This window comes from Psammomys obesus, unplaced genomic scaffold (assembly GCF_907164565.1).
Source record: "Psammomys obesus unplaced genomic scaffold, mPsaObe1.curated_primary_1811, whole genome shotgun sequence".
In the NCBI taxonomy this organism is placed as follows: Eukaryota; Metazoa; Chordata; class Mammalia; order Rodentia; family Muridae; genus Psammomys; species Psammomys obesus.
The window spans coordinates 192171-215931 of NW_026596149.1; the positions used below are offsets into that span (position 1 = coordinate 192171).

General features: G+C 40.7%; 1 protein-coding gene across 1 annotated transcript in view; it reads right to left on the minus strand.

Moving 5' to 3' along the window:
* The window catches only part of Gpr158 (G protein-coupled receptor 158), a 528628-nt gene that overhangs the window by 68979 nt on the left and 435888 nt on the right, over window positions 1-23761 (minus strand). Inside the window, exon 6 of the mRNA XM_055593813.1 lies at window positions 9979-10088. Coding sequence (XP_055449788.1) covers window positions 9979-10088 — 110 coding nt within the window. The remainder of the gene's footprint in view (window positions 1-9978; window positions 10089-23761) is intronic.

Here is a 23761-nt window from a genome sequence, read left to right on the forward strand (position 1 = left end):
TAAACTATGGAAATAAATACAGTAGAACAGACTAACAACTCTCGCGGACATGGCACAGCAGTGAATAGCTCCAAAGGAAGATTAGCAATGGTATGACAGGTATTAAAACAAACAAAAACACCTAGATGCTACAAACTAATATTTCTCCTGGCAATAGTCAGGTGGACTGAAAGGAGCCTAAACAGAAATAATCTTCTCACTTTATGATTCGCTGCTATTTACCCTTATCCTCCAGTTGCATCAAATATCTCCCTACGGGCCACAGTGTTATGTGCTCCACATACTTGAGTCACCCTGAGGCATCACATGATAGAGTTAGGAAATATGAATGAACTGTAGGAAGCAGTTTAGAGTTCTACAACTGCTTTTTTCATTCATTCATTCACTCATTCATTATCTCCTAATGAGTTATTATTTCTAACATGTAGGTCACAAGGCTGTCTTGGGTTCAATGGCTATACTTTCACTCACTTCAAGAAAAATACAAATTAGGATGAAGACTACCATTTCTTAAAAAGTAATAAACAGTAAAAATATTATAACAGACAGTGAGTGCTAGTCTAGTAGTAAATGAGTAGTAAATCTCTTGATCAAGAGATTCTTTCAGGATTCTAGAAAGTGAACTACCCATGGTAGGTTGCCACTGCTTTGTTGTTTCTTTTAGTGAGCATCAGTTGACAAATAGCAATTTTATTCAAAATGGAAACCTGGAGAGCATTATAGGACACAGTGTACTGATGTGGTAAATGCAGAGCCAGAAAGAGCACACAGATTGTCTATTCATTTTCTAAGATAAATAGGCCTATGACTTCTTAGTGTTCAAAGCTAAGTTCACTTTTATATTTGCTCTTATTGTAAATATACAAAGGGAATCCTGAGAGTCATGGATGATCTGGATCAGTTTCAGTAATTAGACAGAAAGGAAGAAAGGGAGAAAGAGATAGAGGGAGACAGGAAAAGAGGAAGGGGGAGGGTAAGTCTAGTGTGGGAGACACAATAATTATTATATTTTCAAAAACATTGTAGTGGGAATCCAAGATGGCAGCACTAGGAGGACATTCTCTCTGACTAGCAGCACAGCAGGATCTGCACAGTGACCAGCAGACAGAACTCTTGGTCCTAAAACACCAGCAACCGGTGTTTCCCAGATGAGAGGATACCCCACGGAGTGGGATTCAATCAGCGTCAACTCGCCTAGCTAAACCTCTAATGAGGTCCCAGTTCCACCAGGCACTTGGTTGCCAGCCCAGACCCACACGCCGGCATGCTCTGATCACTGTCCCAGACTGAACTGTGGGCCTCACAACACGAGAGACTGAGATTTCCAGACAAGAGAAAGTCCCATGGTGTAGGAAACGATCAGGACTGACCTTAGGTCACCCAGACAATCCCTGGGAAAGACCCAGGGTCCAGAGGGTGCCCAGCAGCCAGCCCAGAACCAGGGACGCAGGCACCAGCACAGAATCCTGCCTGCGTGCCTCACTAACTGCCCCAGATAGAACTGTGGCCCCCAGGTCTCCAGAGACTGAATTTCTCTGTCGGGTGACCCACAGAGAGGGGAACAGCAGGTATGACTTCAGAGCACTCAGCCGACCTCCTCCCCAAAAATTTCTCAGGAAAAGTTACAGTTTCGGCAGACACCCAGGAGCCCAGGCAGAGCCACCCATGCCTGTGCTGGCAGGTTCTACTCCCCATCCTAGAAAGAATTGCAGTCCCCAAAGCACAGTCTGGGTGTCCCTGCCTGGAGGAAACCCCACAGAGGAGGGATCATCAGGTCCAACGCACAGGTCACCCAGCTCCAGAAGACTTGCTTGGTTCACACAGGCTGTAAGCTCTAGTCTTCTACTGCAGGCATGAGTGCCCTGCTCACATGCCATTGATTACTGCTGGGGCACAGGGGCACACAGCTGCAACCTTAGACATACAAAAGCCTGAGAACCTTTAGAGCAGCCCTAAGATACTGGTCTAAGGTGCGACTGGTTGTCCCTAGCTAAACTGACAAAACTGCGGGACTCCCTGGTACTTCAAGAGGGCTGCACCCAAAAAAATACACCTTAAAAACAGCAGCTGCAGCTACCAAACTCAGAGCAAAAAACCCAGCAGCAGGACAGCCATCTCCAGGACTTCTCCTGATGAGAGGAGAGCCTTCCTGAACACCACAGTTACCACACATGTCCATATCCCTGAGGTGAACTGTGACAATTCCTGAGAAACACCACCATTCAGTTGACCATACCCTAAAAGCTGAGGAGATCTACTTCAGAATCGTGCCAATGGGGATTCTTCCCACCCCAGGACCCATGAGGCACCAGAAATTAACAGACAACACCTGAAATAGCCAGATGGGTATAGGCCAGTGTAAAAGCACAACCAATAAAAGGCAAAGCAATATAGCATCCCCATAACCCAGTTATCCAGGGGCAAGTAGCCCTGGACACCCTAACATAAGTAAAATTCAAAAAGAATACCTTACATCTATGCTTATGAGAGGTTCATCGAGGAAGCAAATAAAATGCATAAAGAATTAGAGGAAGATATAGTAAAACAGATTATGGCCATCCATAAAGAAGTATAGGACAATGCAGCCAAACAGTTTGTGGCTTTCAGAGAGGAAATAATTAAATCACTGAAAGAAATAAAAAAAAAAAAAACAGAGGAATGTTCAAACAAACAGGTGAAGGAATTGAAGGAAAATACAGTCAGACAGGTGAAGGAAAACAACAAAACTGTTCAAGATCTGAAGATAGAATTGGTAAAATTAAAGAAAATACAAACAGAGGAAACCATGGAGAGGGAGAACTTAAGAAAGAAAACAGGAACTACAGAGGTAAGCATAACCAACAGACTATAAGAGATGGAAGAAAGAATCTGAGCTGTGGAAGATACAATGGAAGAAATTGATGTATTCATCAAAGAAAATAATAAATCTAAAAAATTCCTGACACAAACCATCCAAGAAATCCAAGACAACATAAAAAAAAAAAAAACTAAGAATAGGAATAGAAGAAAAAGAATATTCCCTCCACCAAGGCTTAGAAAATATTTTCAACAAAATCATTGAAGAAAACTTCCCCAACTTAAAGGAGAGGCCAATAAGCATACAAGAGGCCTACAGAACACCTAATGAATTAGACAAGAAAAGAAAATCCTCATGCCACATAATAATCAAAACAGTAAGTATACAGAAAAAAGAAAAAATATTAAAAGTTGCAAGGGAAAAAGGCCAAGTAACACATAATGGCAAACCCATCTGACTTCTCAACAGAGACTATGAAAGCCAGAAGGGCCTGGACAGATATCATGCAGACCAAAAGAGAAAACAGATATCAGCCTAGGCTGCTATACCCAGCAAAACTCTCTGTCCTCATAGACAGAGAAAACAAGATATTGAACAACAAAAACAAATTTCAACAATACCTACACACAAATCCAACATTACAAAAGATACTAGAAGAAAAAATACAACCTAAGAAAACTAACTACTTTCAAGAAAACACAGGAAATAAATAACCTCACTACAGCAAAACAAAAAGTAGTCAAGCACACAAACACACTACCATAGCCAACATCAAAATCAAAGGATCTAACAGCCACTGGCCATTAACCGCTCTCAACATCAATGGACTCAACTCTCCAATAAAAAGACATAGACTAACAGAATGGATGCATAACCAAGACCCAACAATCTGTTCCATACAAAAAAATACACCTAAGTTACAAAGATAGACATTACCTGAGTGTAAAGGGCTGGAAGATGGTTTTCCAAGCAAATGGACCCAAGAAGCAAGCAGGAATAGCCATTCTAATATCTAATAAAATAGACTTTCAACCAAAATCAATAAAAAGGGATGGAGAAAGACACTTCATATTCATCAAGGGAAATTCCACCAGGAAGATATCACAACCCTGAACATCTATGCCCCAAATACAAGAGCAACCACATTTGTAAAAGAAACTATTAATAAAACTTAAACTGCATATAGATACCCACACATTAATAGTGGGAGACTTCAACACCCCACTCTCAACAAAGGACAGGTTAACAAAACAGAAATTAAACAAAGATAAAATAACTCTAACAGAGGTCATGAATCAAATGGACGTAACAGACATTTATAGAACCCTTTACCCAAATGCACGAGAATTTACTTTCTTCTCAGCACCCCATGGAACCTTCTCCAAAATAGACCATATACATGGTCACAAAGCAAGCCTTATCATATACAAAAGATTGAGATAATCTCTTGTACCCTATCTGATCACCATGGAATAAAGCTGGACCTCAACAACAGAAACAGCGAAAAACCTACACACACATGGAAACGGAACAACTTGCTACTAAATGACAGCTGGGTCAGAGAAGAAATAAAGAAAGAAATTAAAGTCTTCCTAGAATTCAATGAAAATGAAGGCACAACATACCCAAACTTATGGGACACAATGAAAGCAGTGCTAAGAGGAAAGATCCATAGCATTAAGTGCCTTCAAGAAGAAATTCAAAACATCTCATTTAAGCAACTTTATGGCTCACCTAAAAGACCTAGAAAAAAAGAAGCAGACACACCAAAGAGGAGTAGATGGCTGGAAATAATCAAACTCAGGGCTGAAATTAACAAATTAGTATAAAATAAAACAATTCAAAGAATCAATGAAACCAAGATCTGGTTCTTTGAGAAAATCAACAAGATAGAAAAACCCTTAGCCAAACTAACTAAAAGGCAGAGAGACACTATCCAAATCAACAAAATCAGAAATGAAAAGGGGGTCATAACGACAGGCACTGAAGAAATCCAAACAATCAGTAGGTCTTACTTCAAAAGCCTATATGCCACAAAATTTGAAAATCTAAATGAAATGGAAAATTTTCTTGATCGATTCCACTTGCCAAAGCTGAATCAAGACCAGGTATCCTATATCCCCTAAGGAAATAGAAGCCATCAAAAAAAAATATCCCACGCAAAAAAAAGCCCAGGGCCAGATGGTTTCAGCACAGAATTCTACTAGAGCTTCAAAGAAGAGCTAACACCAATACTCTTCAAACTACTCCACAAAATAGAAACAGAAGGAACACTATCAAACTCATCCTATGAAGCCACAATCACCTGGGTACCTAAACCTCACAAAGACCCAACAAAGAAAGAGAATTTCAGGCCAATTTCTCTTATGAACATCAATGCAAAAATACTCAACAAAATACTTACAAACCGAATACAAGAGCACATCAAAGATATCATCCACTACGACCAAGTAGGCTTAATCCCAGGCATGCAGAGGTGGTTCAATATATGGAAATCCATCAATGTCATCCACCATATAAACAAATGGAAGGAGAAAATCCACATGATCATCTCCTTAGGTGTTGAAAAGGCATTTGTTGAAAATCCAACATCCATTCATGTTTAAAGTCTTGGAGAGATTAGGGATACAGGGCACATACCTAAACATAGTAAAGACGATATACAGCAAGCCTATAGCCAATATCAAACTCAATGGGGAGAAACTTAAATCAATTCCACTGAAATCGGGGACAAGGCAAGGCTGGCAACTCTCTTGCTATCTCTTCAACATAGTTCTTGAAGTCCTTGCTAGAGCAATAAGAGAATTAAGGGAGATCAAGGAGATTCAGTTAGAAAGGAAGAAGTCAAAGAATCACTATTTGCAGATGATATGATAGTATGCATGAGTGATCCCCAAAATTCTGCCAGGGAAATCTTACAGCTGATAAACATCTTCAGCAAAGTGGCCGGATACAAAATTAACTCAAAAAAAAAAAAATCAGTAGCTCTCCTGTATACAAAAGACAAAAGGGCTGAGAAAGAAATTAGGGAAACAACAGCCTTCAGAATATTCACAAAGGACATAAAGTACCTTGGTGTAACCCTAACCAAGCAAGTCAAAGACTTGTATGAAAAAAATTTCAAGTCTCTGAAGAAAGAATTAGAAGATATCAGAGGATGGAAAGATCTCCCATGATCATGGCTTGGCAGGTTTAATATAACAAAAATGGCTATCTTACTAAAAGCAATCTACAGATTCAATGCAATTCCCATCAAATTACCAACACAATTCTTTACAGACCTTGAAAGAAAAATTCTCGACTTCATATGGAACAACAAGAAACCCAGAATTTTTAAAACAGTCCTCTACAATAAAAGATCTTCTGGAGGTATCTCCACTCCTGATCTCAAGCTGCACTATAGAGCAACCTTGCTAAAAACTGCATGGTACTGGAGTAGAAACAGACTGGTGGATCAGTGGAATTGAATAGAAGACGTTTACATAAATCCACACATTATGGACACATGATTTTTTGACAAAAATGCCAATACTATTCAATGGAAAAAAAAGAAAGCATATTCAACAAATGGTGCTGGTCTAACTGGATGTCTACATGTAGAAACATGCAAATACATCCATACTTATCACCCTGCACAAAACTAAAGTCCAAGTGGATCAAAGACCTCAATATAAAACCAGACACACTAAACCTGTTATAAGAAAAAGTTGGAAGAGCCTAGAACTCATTGGCACAGGAGACAACTTCCTAAACAGAATACCAACAGCACAGGCTCTAAGAGCATCAATCAATAAATTGGACCTTGTGAAACTGAAAAGCTTCTGTAAAGCAAAGGACACTGTCATCAAAACAAAATGATTGCCTACAGATTGGGAAAGGATCTTCACAAACCTTTTATCTGACAGGGGGCTAATATCCAGTGTATATAAAGAACTCAAGAAGTTAAACAGCAACAAATTAAGTAATCCAATTAAAAAATGGGTACAAGGTTGTTTCCTGTTTTCTTCTGGCTTTCAGAAGCCCTCAACCTTGGAACCTGCCACAGAGGGCCTCTGAAAGCTTCTGCAGTATAGACTGTCAAAGCAGATGTTGAGCCTGATGGCCAACTGATGGGCAGAGTGAATGGAATTTTGTGTAAGAAGTGGGAAATAGTAAGAGCTGGAGGGGACGGGAACTCCACAAGGAGAGCAACAGAACAAGATAATTTGAACACAGGGAACTTCCCAGAGACTCATACTCCAACCAAGGACTATTCGTGGAGATGACCTGGAACCCCTGCACAGGTGTAGTCCATGGCAGTTCAGTGTCCAAGTGGGTTACATAGTAATGGGAAGAGAGACTGCCTCTGACATAATCTGATTGGCCTGCTCGTTGATCCCTTCCCCCTGAGGGGGAGAGCAGCCTTATCAGGCCACAGTAGAGGACAATGCAGCCACTTTTGATGAGAACTGATAGACTAAGATCAGAAAGGAGAGGAGAACCTCCCCTATCAGTGGACTTGGGGAGTAGCATGCATGCAGAAAGGGGAGGGAGGGGCTTTTGGGGGGATACAAAATGAATAAAGTGTAATTAATAAAAAAGAAACAAAAAAATGGGGTATATAGCTAAACAGAGAATTCTCAACAGAGGAATATAGAATGGCAGAGAAACAAAGAGATGCTCAACGTCCTTACCCATCAGAGAGATGCAAATCAAAACAACCCTGAGATTTCTCCTACACCCATCAGAATGGCTAAGATCAAAAACTCAAGTGACAACACATGCTGAAAAGGTTGTGGAGAATTGGGTAATTGTTAGCAAAGAGCCGGCCTCCTAGTTCATGTCAGAGACAGTCCCTGTTTCCCTTACTGGGGTATACAATTGGAGATTGAGCTGCCATGGGCTACATCTATGCACGGGTTCTAGGTTCTATCCATGAATGTACCTTGGTTGGAGTATTAGTCTCAGAAAAGACCCCTGTGCCCAGATATTTTGGTTCTGTTCCTCTACTTGTGGAGCTCCTGTCCCCTCCAGGTGTTTCTATCTCCCCCTTCTTTCATAAGATTGCCTGCACTCTGCCCAAAGTTTGGTTATGAATCTCAACATCTGTTTTGATACACTGCTGTGTAGAGTCTTTCAGAGGCCCTCTGTGGTAGGCTCCTGTCCTGTTTCTTGTTTTCTCCTTCTTCCAATGACCTTCTGCTTTGTTGTTTCTAAGTGATGATTGATCCTCTTATCCAAGATTTCCCTTCTTGTTTAGTGTCTTTAGGTGTACAAATTTTAGTATGTTTATTTTATCTCATAGTGTACTATCCACTTATAAGTGAGTATATACTTTGTGTGTCATTCTGCTTCTGGGATACCTCATTAATTGTTGTCACATATGATATATATATATATATATATATATATATATATAGGCATATATATGAAAATGAGCATATATGTAATATATTCCTAAATATACAAATACAACTTGCTTAGTCTGTATAATGTTACTAAGATATGTGTAATTTTTACTTTAAAGAAGATAAGAAGACAGTAACAGACATACTACCATGGAAGAGGAAACTTCATGGGCCCCAATTCTACATAAATGACCCCAGGAAGAGCCTCCCAATTTCTTATCCAAAACTATTTAAAAAATAACCTTATGTTCAGATGTCAGCCAGTTGTTCTGGGGTACAGAATTTAGGAAGAAAAAATAACATCTTTTTTTACAATGAGCATATTGTTGACTTCTATACAGGCAGAACAGTAACCATGACTTCAGGTATATTATCTTTCCATTTAACTAGCAAATCCTATTAACATCCCAACAATGTTTTCTCCCAAGAGCATAATGTTTCCTATAAGAGAAACACAGTTTCTTAAAGCACCTTGTTCAAAAAATTTAATCCTGTTAAAGTTTCCTGAAGAAAGTAATATATTTCTAGAGAGTCTTCATTAAGTTCCTATTGCTATGATAAACTCATGGGTAAAGGCATATAATATAGATAAACCTACTAAAATCTGTACACCTAAAGAAACTAATCAAAAGTGAGGACTCTGGCTAAAATGCTCAATCCCCATCCTGAAAGGCAAAGAGGATGGAAATCAGAAGAAGAAAACAGGAAACAAGTTAGGAGCCTCAGACAGAGGGCCTCTGAAAGGATCTGTCCTGCAGACTATCAAAGCAGATGCTGAGACTTATGGCCAACCTTTAGACAGAGTGCATGGAATTTCATTAAAGAAGTGGGAAACAGTAAGATCTGGAGAGGACAGGAGCTCCACAAGGAGAGCAATAGAACTAAAAATTTGAGCACAGGGGTCTTTCCTGAGACTCATACTCCAACCAAGTACCATGCATGGAGATAACCTAGAACCCCTGCTCAGATGTAGCCCATGGCAGTTCAGTGTCCAAGTGGGTTCCATAGTAATGGGAACTGGGACTGTCTCTGACATGAACTGATTGGCCCTATTTTGATCACCTCCCTCTGAGGGGGGAGCAGCCTTACCAGGCCACAGAAGATGACAATGCAGCCACTCCTAATGAGACCTGATAGACTAGGATCAGAAGAAGGAGAGGAAGACCTCCCCTATCAGCAGACTTGGGGAGGGGCATGCATGGAGAAGGGAGAAGGAAGGTGGGATAGGGAGGGGAGGAGGGAGGGGTTTATGAGGGGATACAAAGTGAATAAAGTATAATTAATAAAAATTAAAGAAAAACCATCTTGAGAAGAAAGGGTTTTATTTCTTCTTATACTTCCAGGAAACAGTCCATCACTGAGGGAAGGCCAGGAACTTAATCAGGTCAAGAACCCAGAGAAAGGAACTGAAACAGGGGCATGCTGCTTACTGGCATGCTCCTCATGGCTTGCTCTGCCTGCTTTCTTATATGATTCAGCACCACCTGCTTAGGGATTGCACTGCCCACAGTAGGCTGGGCCATCCTACATCAACTGTTACTCAAGAAAATGCCTCCACAGATTTGCTTGTGAGCTAGTCTAATAGACCAATTTGTTCAGTGGACATTCCTCTTCCCAGATCACTCCAGCTGTGGTCAAGTGGAGAAATAAACTAATCAGGATGTGTAAAACATACATATGTATACCATCTTAGTATTTATATCTTGAATAATGGCCAGCTCAGTTTACAATTTGTTGCTAAACAGAACAATTTGGTCCTTCTGTAGAAATGAAGACTGAAGGAAAGTATCATACCTGTGAAGCTTGAGAGTCACAGTTCCATAAACAGTGGCAAAACCAAGAAGTCGGACCCATCTTAGGAGAATACAATTGAATGTACTTGGCTCAAAGTACAGAATAACAACCTGTGGGATGAGACAGAAAGAGACCATCAGTATCAACTGTCACAAAAGTCAGTACTTCATAACTAGGTGCTTGGTATGAATTGATTTTGACATAAGAATATGATCACTGAAATAGTTTCTTAAAATGCTCCCTTAATTCACTATTGAGACTGAAGAACTATCAGATCCCTCCATTGATTTCTTTTTTTCAAAGTCAAACTTTTTTTTAAAATATTAGTTACAGTTTATTAACTTTGTATTCCAGCTGTAGCCTGATCCCTCATTCCCTCCCAATCCTACCCTCCCTCCCTCATCTCCTCCCTTGCCCCTTTCCAAGTCCACTGATAGGGGAGGTCTCCTCCCCTTCCATTTGACCCTAGCTTATCAGGTTTCTTCAAGACTGGCTGCAGTGTCCACCTCTGTGGCCTTAGCAAGGCTGTTCCTCCCTCAGAGGCAGGGAAGGTCAAAGAGTCAGTCATTGAGTTCACGTCAGAAATAGTCCCTGTTCCCCTTATTAGGGTACCCACTTGGAGACTGAGCTACCATGGGCTATATCTGAGCAGGGGTTCTAGGATATATCCATACATGGTCCTTAGTTGGAGAAACAGTCTCAGAAAAGACCCTTGTGCCCAGATATATTTGGTCCTTGTGGAGCTTTTGTCTTCTCCAGGTCATACTAACTTCCCCTTCTTTCATAAGATTCCCTGCATTCTGCCAAAGGTTTGGTTATGAGTCTCAGCATCTGCTTTGATACACTGCTAGGTAGAGTTTTTCAGAGGCCCTTTGTGGTAGGCTCCTATCCTGTTACTTGTCTTCTCCTACTCCAATGTCCATCTCATTTGTCTTAAGTGAGGATTGATCATCTTACCCCGGGTACTTTTTCTTGTTTATTTTTTTTTCATTAGCAAAATCACCCTTTTTTATTTTTTTTTAATTTTTTATTAATTACACTTTATTCATTTTGTATCCACCCAAAAGCCCCTCCCTCCTCCCCTGCCGATCCCACCCTCGCTCCCCTTTCTGCATGCATGCCCCTCCCCAAGTCCACTGATAGGGGAGGTTCTCCTCTTCTTTCTGATCTTAGTCTATCAGTTCTCATCAAAAGTGGCTGCATTGTCCTCTACTGTGGCCTGGTGAGGCTGCTCCCCCCTCAGGGGGAAGGGATCAACGAGCAGGCCAATCAGATTATGTCAGAGGCAGTCTCTTTTCCAATTACTATGGAACCCACTTGGACACTGAACTGCCATGGGCTACATTTGTGCAGGGGTTCTAGGTTATCTCCATGAATAGTCCTTGGTTGGAGTATGAGTCTCTGGGAAGTTCCCTGTGTTCAAATTATCTTGTTCTGTTGCTCTCCTTGTGGAGTTCCCGTCCCCTCCAGCTCTTACTATTTCCCACTTCTTACATAAAATTCCATTCACTCTGCCCATCAGTTGGCCATCAGGCTCAGCATCTGCTTTGACAGTCTATACTGCAGAAGCTTTCAGAGGCCCTCTGTGGCAGGTTTCAAGGTTGTTTCCTGTTTTCTTCTGGCTTTCAGAAGGTTCTCTGTAGAAGGTTCCGAGGTTGTTTCCTATTTTCTTTTTCTTGTGATGTCCATCCTCTTTGCCTTTCAGGATGGGGATTGAACATTTTAGTTAGGGTCCTCTCTTTTGCTTACTTTGTTTAGATGTACAGATTTTAGTGGGTTTATTCTATATTGTATGTTTATATGAGTGAGTATATACCATGCGTGTCTTTTTGCTTCTGGGACAACTCACTCAGGATGATCCTTTCCAGGTCCCACGATTTACCTGCAAATTTCATGATTTCCTTATTTTTCATTGCTGAGTAATACTCCATTGTATAGATGTACCACAATTTCTGCATCCATTCTTCAGTTGAGGGGCATCTGGGTTGTTTCCAGCTTCTGGCTATTACAAATAAAGCTGCTACAAACATGGTTGAGCAAATGTCCTTTTTGTGTACTTGCGCCTCTTTTGGGTATATGCCTAGGAGTGGTATGGCTGGATCTTGAGGAAGCGCTATTCCTAGTTGTCTGAGAAAGTGCCAGATTGATTTCCAGAGTGGTTGTACCAGTTTACATTCCCACCAGCAGTGGTGAAGGGTTCCCCTTTCTCCATAACCTCTCCAGCATGTGTTGTCCCTTGAGTTTTTCATCTTGGCCATTCTGATGGGTGTAAGGTGAAATCTCAGGGTTGTTTTGATTTGCATTTCCCTAATGGCTAATGAGGTTGAGCATTTCTTTAAGTGCTTCTCTGCCATTCGATATTCCTCTACAGAAAATTCTCTCTTTAGCTCTGTTCCCCATTTTTTAAGTGGATTACGTGGTTTGTTGCTTTTCAGCTTGTTTAGTTCTTTATATATATTGGATATGAGTCCTCTGTCAGATAAAGGGTTGGTGATGATTCTTTCCCAATCTGTAGGCAGTCACTTTGTTTTGATGACGGTGTCCTTTGCTTTACACAAGCTTTTCAGTTTCATGAGGTCCCATTTATTGATTGTTGCTCTTAGAGCCTGTGCTGTTGGTGTTCTGTTCAGGAAGTTTTCTCCTGTACCAATGAGTTCTAGGGTATTCCCCACTTTTTTTTCTAGCCGATTTAATGTGTCTGGTTTTATGTTGAGGTCTTTGATCTACTTGGACTTCAGTTTTGTGCAGGGTGATAAGTATGGATCTATTTTCATTTTTCTACATGTAGACATCCAGGTGGACCAGCAACATTTGTTGAAGATGCTGTCTTTTTTTTTTTCCATTGAATGGTTTTGGCATCTTTGTCACAAAACAGGTGTCCGTAAGTGTGTGGGTTTATTTCTGGGTCTTCTGTTCGAATCCATTGATCCACCATTCTGTTTCTATGCCAGTACCATGCAGTTTTTATAACTGTTGCTCTATAGTACAGCTTGAGATCAGGGATGGAGATACCTCCAGAAGATCTTTTATTGTAGAGGATTGTTTTAGCAATTCTGGGTTTCTTGTTATTCCATACGAAGTTGAGAATTTTTCTTTCCAGGTCTGTAAAGAATTGTGTTGGCAATTTGATGGGAATTACATTAAATCTGTAGATTGCTTTTGGTAAGATGACCATTTTTACTATGTTAATCCTGCCAAGCCATGAGCATGGGAGATCTTTCCATCTTCTCATATCTTCCTCTAATTCTTTCTTCAGAGACTTGAAATTTTTTTCATACAAGTCTTTGACTTGCTTGGTTAGGGTTACACCAAGGTACTTTATGTCATTTGTGGCTATTGTGAATGGTGTTGTTTCTCTAATTTCTTTCTCAGCCCTTTTGTGTTTTGTATACAGGAGGGCTACTGATTTTTTTGAGTTAATTTTGTATCCGGCCACTTTGCTGAAGGTGTTTATCAGCTGTAGGAGTTCCCTGGTACAGTTTTTGGGGTCACTCATATATACTATCATATCATCTGCAAATAGTGATAATTTGACTTCTTCCTTTCCCATCTGTATCCCCTTGATCTCCTTTGACTGTCTTATTGCTCTAGCAAGGACTTCCAGCACTATGTTGAAGAGATATGGAGAGAGTGGGCAGCCTTGTCTTGTCCCTGATTTCAGTGGGATTGCTTTAAGTTTCTCTCCGTTCAGTTTGATGTTGGCTATAGGCTTGCTGTATATCGCCTTTACTATGTTTAGATAGTATCCCTGATCTCTCCAGTACTTTAAACATGAATGGATGTTGGATTTTGTCAAATGCTTTTTCAGCATCTAGGGAGATTATCATGTGGTTTTTTTCTTTCAGTTTGTTAATATGGTGGATCACATTGATGGATTTCCATATATTGAACCACCCCTGCATACCTGGGATGAAGCCTGCTTGGTCATAGTGGATAATATCTTTGATGTGTTCTTGGATCCGGTTTGCAAGTATTTTGTTAAGTAATTTTGCATCAATGTTCATAAGGGAGATTGGCCTGAAATTCTCTTTCTTTGTTGAGTCTTTGTGAGGTTTAGGTACCAAGGTGATTGTGGCTTCATAGAATGAGTTTGGTAATGTTCCTTCTGTTTCTATTTTGTGGAATAGTTTGAAGAGAATTGGAGTTAGCTCTTCGTTGAAGGTCTGGTAGAATTCTGCGCTGAAGCCATCTGGTCCTGGGCTTTTTTGGATGGGAGACTTTTGATGACTGCTTTTATTTCTTTGGGGGATATAGGACTATTTAATTGATTTACCTGGTCCTGATTCAGCTTTGGTGAGTCAAATCGATCAAAAAAATTGTCCATTTCATTTAGATTTTCAAATTTTGTGGCATATAGACTTTTGAAGTAAGTCCTAATGATTGTTTGGATTTCCTCAGTGTCTGTAGTTATGTCCCCCTTTTCATTTCTGATTTTGTTGATTTGGGTGGTGTCTCTCTGCCTTTTAGTTAGCTTGACTAAGTGTTTGTCTATCTTGTTGATTTTCTCAAAGAACCAGCTCTTGGTTTCATTGATTCTTTGAATTGTTTTATTTGTTTCTAATTGATTGATTTCAGCCCTGATTTTGATTATTTCCAGCCTTCTACTCCTTTTTGGTGTGTCTGCTTCTTCTTTTTCTAGGGTTTTTAAGTGGGCCATTAAGTTGCTTGAATGAGCTCTCTCGAATTTCTTCTTGAAGGCACTTAGTGCTATGAACTTTCCTCTTAGCACTGCTTTCATTGTGTCCCACAAATTTGGGTATGTTGTGTCTTCATTTTCATTGAGTTCTAGAAAGGCTTTAATTTCTTTCTTTATTTCTTCCCTGACCCAGCTGTCATTTAGTAACAAGTTGTTCAGTTTCCATGTGTGTAGACTTTTTGCTATTTCTGTTGTTGTTGAAGTCCAGCTTTATTCCATGGTGATCAGACAGGATACAAGGGATTATTTCAGTCTTCTTGTATCTGTTGAGGCTTGCTTTGTGACCAACTATATGGTCTATTTTGTAGAAGATTCCACGAGGTGCTGAGAAGAAGGTAAATTCTTTTTTGTTTGGGTGTAAGGTTCTGTAGATGTCTGTGAGGTCCATTTGATTCATGACCTCTGTTAGAGACATTGCTTCTTTGTTTAATTTCTGTTTTGTTGACCTGTCCTTTGTTGAGAGTGGGGTGTTGAAGTCTCCCACTATTAATGTGTGGGGATCTATATGTGGTTTAAATTTTATCAATGTTTCTTTTACAAATGTGGGTGCTCTTGTATTTGGGGCATAGATGTTCAGGATTGTGATGTCTTCCTGGTGGAATTTTCCCTTGATGAGTATGAAGTGTCCTTCCTCATCTCTTTTTATTCATTTTGGTTGAAAGTCTATTTTATCAGATATTAGAATGGCTACTCCTGCTTGTTTCTTGGGTCCATTTGCTTGGAAAGTCGTCTTCCAACCTTTTACCCTCAGGTAATGTCTATCTTTGTGTCTTAGGTGTGTTTCTTGTATGCAACAGATTGCTGGGTTTTGTTTACGTATCCATTCTGTTAATCTGTGTCTTTTTACTGGAGAGTTGAGTCCATTGATGTTGAGAGAAATTAATGACCAGTGGCTGTGAGATCCTTTGATTTTGATGTTGGCTGTGTTCATAAGGTTGTGTGCTTGTTTGCTTTTTGTTTTGCTGTAGTAAGGTTAATTACTTCCTGTGTTTTCTTGACAGAAGCTAATTTTCTTGGGTTGTATTTTCCCTTCCAGTATCTTCTGTAATGCTGGATTTGTGTGTAGGTATTGTTGAAATTTGTTTTTGTCATTGAATATCTTGTTTTCTCTGTCTATGAAGACTGAGAGTTTTGCAGGTTTTAGTAGCCTGGATTGACATCTGTGTTCTCTTAGGGTCTGCATGATATCTGTCCAGGCCCTTTTTTGGCTTTCATAGTCTCTGTTGAAAAGTCAGGTGTGATTCTAATGCTTTTGCCATTATATGTTACTTGGCCTTTTTCCCTCCCTTGCAGCTTTTAGTATTTTTTCTTTGTTCTGTATACTTACTGTTTTGATTATTATGTGGCGGGAGGATTTTCTTTTCTGGTTAAATTTGTTGGGTGTTCTGTAGGCCTCATGTATCCTTATTGGCTTCTCCTTTAACTTGGGGAAATTTTCTTCAATGATTTTGTTGAAAATATTTTCTGGGCCTTGGAAAAGGGAGTCTTCTTTTTCCTCTATTCCTATTATTCTTATATTTTGTCTTTTCATATTGTCTTGGATTTCTTGGACGGTCTGTGTCAGGAATTTTTTGGATTTAACATTTTCTTTGACAGATACATCGATTTCTTCCATTGTATCTACTACACCTGAGATTCTTTCTTCCATTTCTTGTATTCTGTTGGTTATGCTTACCTCTGTAGTTCCTGTTTTCTTCCCTAAATTCTTCCTCGCCATTATTTCCTCCATTTGTGTTTTCTTTAATTTTTCTAGTTCTATCTTCAGGTCTTGAGTTGTTTTGTTTACTTCCTTCACCTGTCTGCTTGTATTTTCCTTTTTTTCTTTTAGTTCCTTCAACTCTGTCTCTTTTATTTCTTTCAGTGATTTAATTATTTCTTCTCTGAAGGCCACAAGCTGTTTGGCTGCATCTTCCCGTATTTCTTCATGGATGGCCATAATCTGCTTGTCTTTAACTTCCTCCATTTCTTTACAGATAGCCATGATCTGTTTGGTTTTATCTTCCTCTAATTCTTTACGTATTTTATCTGTTTCCTCTATTATTCTCTTCATCAACATAGATGTAAGGTCATCTTCTTGATTTTCTATTATGCTGCATTGTTCAGGGCTGTTCGCCCCTGGATGGCTGGGTTCTGGAGATGCCATATTGCTCTGTCTTTTGTTGGTTGAGCCTTTACGCTGACCTCTACCCATTGGGCTTATTTAGGTGTTGGCTCTTAGTTTCTGTGCTTCCTGGAGTCCTGAGGTAGGGAGTATCCCCTTGGCCGGAAGATGATTTTTCCTGAAGGAGTCCTTCTCTGCTTTTTGGTTATGGTCACTGTATGGCCAGTGTTTCTCAGGAGTTGCCACTGCTCACCTCAGGTTTATAGCCCTGAGTAGTAGCCGTGGTCTATGTTAGGCAGGGGGGGATCTCCTCTTACCCATAGAAGTTCTCAAGACAGCTGCCCCACTGCTGGGTTTCTTGTTATAAATTTAGTGTGCTGCTGCTCACTAAATTTCCAGGTACAGTCCTCTTGAAGAAACTGCTGATTCCCTAGCTATGGGGTTTTCTCCCAACAGGGAACCTCAGTCTGTTATCCTGGGGCGCACAGTTCTGTCCGGGAAAGTGGGAGGTGCACTCAGCAAGTCTCTGGGCCAAAGGCTGATTGCTCCGCTCTGGACCTGGAGAATGTGCACCTAGGTTGAGTTGGCGCTTGGGGGCACTGTTCTGGTCTGGAGGCTGGGTGCCTCACTCTGGACCAGAAGCTGTGTGTCTCTGTCTGGGATGGGGGCTGCAGGCACCGCTCTGGTCCAGAGGCTGTGGGTTCAGCCCCCCTGAAGGATCAGGGATTCCCACAGTTTTGACAGTCCAGCCAGGGACAACTGGCCGATCCCTGGCACAGTATCTGAGGGCTGCTGTAATGGCTCTTCGGCTCCTGCAGGTTGGAGGATGCAGCTGTGTGTCCCAGTGCCCCAGGGGAACTCAACAATGGCAGTAGAGCACAGCACTCCTGCCTGCACTAGAGTCTGCGTGAGTCCAGGAAGTTTTTTGGTACTGGGTGTCCTAAGCGTTAGAGCTGCTGACCCCCTCTGCTGGGGGTTTCCTCCTGCCAGAGACACGCAGTCTGGTGCCCTGGTGCCCTGGTGCCCACAGTTCTATCTGAGGCAGCGAATCACGTGCGCAGACAGGGCTCCGTGCAGGAGCCTGGGTTCCTGGCTCTGGATCCGTGCTGGCTCTTGGGGTACCCGCGGAACCCGAGTCTTTTCCAGGGGATGTCTGGGTAACCTGGGGTCGGTCCCAATTGTTTCCTGCTTCGTGGGGTTATCTCTCGACTGGGAAATCCAGTCTATGGTGTTGTGGGCCCACAGTTCAGTCTGGGACAGTGACCAGATCGCGCTGGCGTGTAGCCCAGGGCTGACGACCAGGAGCGTGGTGGAACCTGGATCTCTTCCGCAGTTTAGCCGGGTGAGTTAAAGCTAATTGAATCCCCCACTGTGGGGTATCCTCTCACCTGAGAAACACAACCACTTGTGTTTTATGGCCGCGAGTTCTGATTGCTGGTCACTGTGCCAATCCTGCTGTGCTGCTCCTCAGAATGAGAGTCCTCCCGGCGCCGCCATCTTGCCCCGCCCCCTGTTTATTTTTTTTAGGTGTACAGATTTTAGTATGTTTTTTCTATATTATAGGTCTAGTACCCACTTATAAGTGAGTATATACCATGTGTGTCTTTCTGCTTCTGGGATACCTCACTCAGGATGATCTTTTCTAGTTCCCACTATTTGCATGCAAATTTCATGATTTCCTTGTTTTTTAATTGCTGAGTAGTATTCCATTGTGTAGATGTACCACAGTTTCTGTATCTATTCCTCAACTGAGGGACATCTGAGTTGTTTCCAGTTTCTGGCTATTATGAATAAAGCTGCTACAAACATGGCTGAACAAATATCCTTGTATACTTGAACATCTTTTGGATATATGCCTAGGAGTGGTATAACTGGATCTTGAGGAAGCGCTATTCCTAGTTGTCTGAGAAGGCACCAGATTGATTTCCAAAGTGGTTATACAAGTTTATCTTCCCACCAGCAGTGGAGGAGGGTTTCCAGTTCTCCACAACCTTTCCAGCATATGTTGTCACTTGAGTTTTTGATCTTAGCCATTCTGATGAGTGTAAGGTGAAATCTCAGGGTTTTTTTGATTTGCATCTGTCTGATGGGTAAGGACGTTGAGCATTTCTTTGTTTCTCTGCCATTCTATATTCTTCTGTTGAGAATTCCCTGTTTAGCTCTGTACCCTATTTTTAATTAGATTGCTTGATTTAATGCTTTTTAACTTCTTGAGTTCTTTATATAAACTGGATATCAGCCCTCTGTTTACAGACAAGTGGATAGAACTAAAAAAGATCATCCTGAGTGAAGATAACCCAGAAACAGAAAGACAGGAATAGTATACATTCATTTATAAGGAGATATTAGCCTGTCATATAGGATAGCCATACTAAAATGTACAGAACTAAAGAAGCTAAACACTAAGTAGGACTCTAAGAAGGATGCTTTAATCTCATTCAAAATTGCAAACATGATAGACACCAGAAGCAGTAAAAGAAAGGAAATAGGATGGGAACCTACTACATATGGTCCTCTTAAAGTCTCCATCCAACTGGGGATCGAAGCAGATGCTCATACACACAGCCAAACTTTGGGCAGTGCACAGGGAGTCTTACTAGAGAAGAGGGGTTTGAGTATAGAAGTACATGGAGGGGACAGGAGCCCAACAAGGAAACCAACAATGCTAAAAGTAATCTGAGCCTAGGGGTTCCTGCAAAGACTGATGCACCAACCAAAGACTATGCATGGGCAAGACCTAGACCTCTGCTCAGATGTATCTTAGTGACAGCTCAGTTGCCATCTCTGAGTAAGGGGAGCATAGATTGCCTCTGTCATGAACTTGGATGCCTGCTTTTTGATCACTGCTCCTGGTGCTGCAGCCATACTAGCCATGGAGGAAGAGGATCCAGGCAGTCCTGATAAGACTGAACAAGCTATGGTCAGATGACAAAGGAGAACTCCCTCTTTCAGAGGACTAGAGGAAGGGGATAGTGAAGAAGTAGGAGGGAGGGTGGGACTGGGAGGAGATGAGGGAGGGGGCTTCAATTGAATTATATAATGAATAAATTATAAAAAATAAAAAAGAAATCGAGGGGGTAGGGGAAGAAAACAATTTAAAACCCCAATTAGGACTTACCAATCATTGTTATTTTAATTAACATATTTAATATTTATATACTCTGAAAGGAATTAAAAAGCCATAGCAGCAAATTAGATGTAGATTTGATCTTCAAAAAATTTAAAAATGTACAAGACAGATGTTAAATGTAAATGATAAACATAACGGCATATTCATTTGAAATATTTCATAGGAGTTATCTAGACACTAAATTGAGCATGTTTTACATACTTAGGCTTGTTTAATCCTTATGACACTTTTTACCATAAGGAATTTTATAGAATTGAGCATATAGAATTCAAGCAATGTGTCCAGGGTCTCATAGCTGGAAGGTTTAGTGACAAGGTCTGAATGTGAAATCTCTATTCAGAGTTCATGTTTATGAGAACTATGCTGTCATCTCAAAAACTCTCTTTTAACAGGAAGGGACTGATGAAATTAACCTGTGACCTAAAGTGTAAGGAGTTGGAGGAAGGAAAAATAATTTTAGTGGAACTGAATTTATTTCAGCTGGGAAAGTGGGCATCTGAGTGAGGGCCTAAGGAGAAACAGGTGCAAGTGTGCAGGCTAAAGTCCAGCATGGAGGGAGATAAGACAAGATGTTGTGGAAAAGTCTGGAGTGTATGGCTACAGAGAGGAAGAACAAAGAAACCATAGATGACACAGCTCTGAAACTGGAGTGGGATGGGGCAAGTGTGCTGGAAACTTTGAATGACACAATGAGGAATTTAGAATTATTCCATGAGCACCCCATGAAGATTCTTTCTGCTGGGCCTAAAATATTTCCTAAAGAACTCACCTAGCAACACATTGTCACAGGATTGGCTGGACTACAGAACCAGAAGAGAATGGAGGTAAGAAGACCATCTGGGATGGAGCACAAGCTGGAATGCTTCATCTTGTGCAGATTCCCTCATTTTCTTTGTTTAATTCCTTGTCTTTCATTGCAGATCACAAACAACTATGAGAATGCTCCTGCTCACACCCCATCCTGCTGAGGCCTTCAGTGGCTCTCAGACCCTTAGGAGAAAATTCAGGTTCTTTCAGATGGTTGGCAAGGGTCAGCATGACAGAATTCCACTCATCTCTGCTGTACCATCATGTTGGGGGCCCAGCCATGCCTGCAGACCCTGACATGTGTGCCCTCTTTCAGGTTCCTTACACAGCCCCATGCCTCACTTATACTTGGACTCTTTCTGTCTACCCTTTGGCCTTGGCCAAAACAGTCCCTCTTATATGAGGAAGAAGATTTCCTGTTAGGATCTCAAGGTCTCTACTTGTTCATCATCTCCTCCAGCTTTGTGTAAGCCATGTTCATCCTGTCTACTTCTGTGACACTGAGACTGAATCCTGACATGCCAGAAAGGCCTCAGTCAGAGCATGTTGAATTAAATAAAGCAAATGAAGCTATAAAGAGTGGTGGAGATCCACTTATTGTAATCAGTGTTGAGAGAAGTTATTTGTTAGAGTATAGTAAAGACTATCTAACTGAAGGAAACACTAAGCATCTGATTATTCCTTGAAGCAAGAGAAAATGAATATTATGGGAATATAAAGAGTTTAGGCATGGGTGACTGAGAGCGGAATGGTTGTGTTTGGAATGAAGCAAAAAAAAAAAAAATAAAAAAAGAGGAGAAGATGCATAAGGATGGAGTAAATCATGAGACTTCAAACAAGACACTTCCTTGTCACATCCTTCATGACTCAGCTCAGGGTTGGCATCCATGACACTTCCTATTTCCCCATGCAATGTCAGAGCTCCATCTTATTTGAACATTATTTACTTTTTTAAGTGCTAAGCTTCCTTCATTCACTCAACAGCTCTGTTTTGAAGTAATTATTTCTGCAACTCAGTTTTTTAACATCTTTTCCATGCTGGCACATATTATATAGAACAATGTTTAGCTATCTCATTCAGAATCACTAGCAATTTCCTGGCATAGTACCTGGCAATGGCTGCTAGCAGATTAATCTATTATATATGATATATATTTTACATATATATCACATATGATGTATATATTATACATAAATAATATTGAAAAAAGGAAGAAGTAATGGGGGATGGGATATACTTGTTCTTTAATAAGTTGGGAATAAATTGCTTATAAGATAATTCAGATTTAAATCTTACTAGTATACTATATACTATATAACAAGTATACTATATAACAAGAAAAACAAATGCCAAATGGGTTTATTTTTTTTGTTGTCTTATAACAAATGGGTTTATATTGTTATTTTGTCTTATAATAAAATTTACATACTAATGTATAATTTAACAAAATGACTATGAAACACACAGCCTTTCCTCAACCATGAGTTAATAGCATTCAATAACAGACCTTTGTAAAGAAAATTAATCCAATAAGCTGAAAGACTTATGAACGCTGATCCTACTGACACAAAACAGGCAGCTACTGTGTTCATGAAGTAAGAATGATAGCAATGGAACTGCCACACCTTCAACATTCCCTCCAAAATTCATTCTGAAATTATTGCCATTATAAAAGCACTGAGAGGTAGGACCTTCAGGAAAACATAAGGCTATGAGAGGCTTGTCCTCATGAATGGATTAAGGTCATACAGAAGCAGTGGGGTTGTTTCTGGAATGGGCTCTTAAGAAAAGGCCACGTTAGGTCTGGTTTTTCTTTTTGTCTTGCGAGTGCCCCTTTATGATGGTCCTTGCTTAGCACCTTTTGTAGGATTGGTTACATGATTCTTTCCACCACCTACCAGACTAAGCTGGGTTTTGTGTTATTCTTATGCTATTTGTTCTCAGTGGATGCTGGTTCTACTTTCACTGGGTGCCTATGCTTCCCAGCATCCAAATCTTTGATCAGAATAAACTTCTTTTGTTTATAATTGGCCAGCCTGTGGTGCTCTAAAAGCAGAAAATACACTAGGACATGCCACATACTGATTTCTATTTTGGGCACATCACTCATGTTTTTGGTTTAGGTACACATTATCATCCTCATTCTAAGGGAAGAGATACTACATTTCAATGATGTCAATAACTGATTTGCTCCATACTATCAAAATTATCACTTTTAGAATCTGAATCTATAGAAAGTTTCTTTATTAGAAGACTTGCTGAAGGCAGAATTCTAAAGTACTACTACATGTGAAAACTGTCTCCATTCATTTTCCAACACTAGAGGATGATGAGTACTGTAAAGATACATTGGATGTGGGGAGCACGATGGATATGTCCCACTCCACCTATTAAGTAATCCAAGTACTGAAGAATATGTGTATCTTCTATATAAATGGGCATAGTGTAGAAATTGTTGACTACCCATAGCCAAATTTTGGGCAGAGAGCAGGGAATCTTATGAAAGAAGGGGGAGACAGAAAGACCTGGAGGGGATAGGAGCTCCACAAGAAGAGCAACACAACCAAAATATCTGGGCACAGGGGTCTTTCCTGAGACTGATACTCCAACCAAGGACCATGCATGGAGATAACCTAGAACCCCTGCTCAGATGTAGCCCATGGTGGCTCAGTTCCAAGTGGGTTCCCTAGTAATAGGAACAGGGACTGTCTCTGGCATGAACTCAGTGGCTGGCTCTTTGATCACCTCCCCCAGATGGGGGGAGCAGCCTTATCAGGCCACAGAGGAAGACAATGCAAATAGTCTCAAGGAGACCTGATAAGCTAGGGTCAGATGGAAAGGGAGGAGGACCTCCCCTATCAGTGGACTGGGGAAGGGGCATGAGAGGAGATGAGAGGGTGGGATTGGGAGGGGATGAAGGAGGGAGTACAGCTAGGATACAAAGTGAATAAACTGTAATTAATAAAAAAACAAAGAAAGAAAGAAAGAAGAAATGAGAAAGAAGAAAGAAAGAAAGAAAGAAAGAAAGAAAGAAAGAAAGAAAGAAAG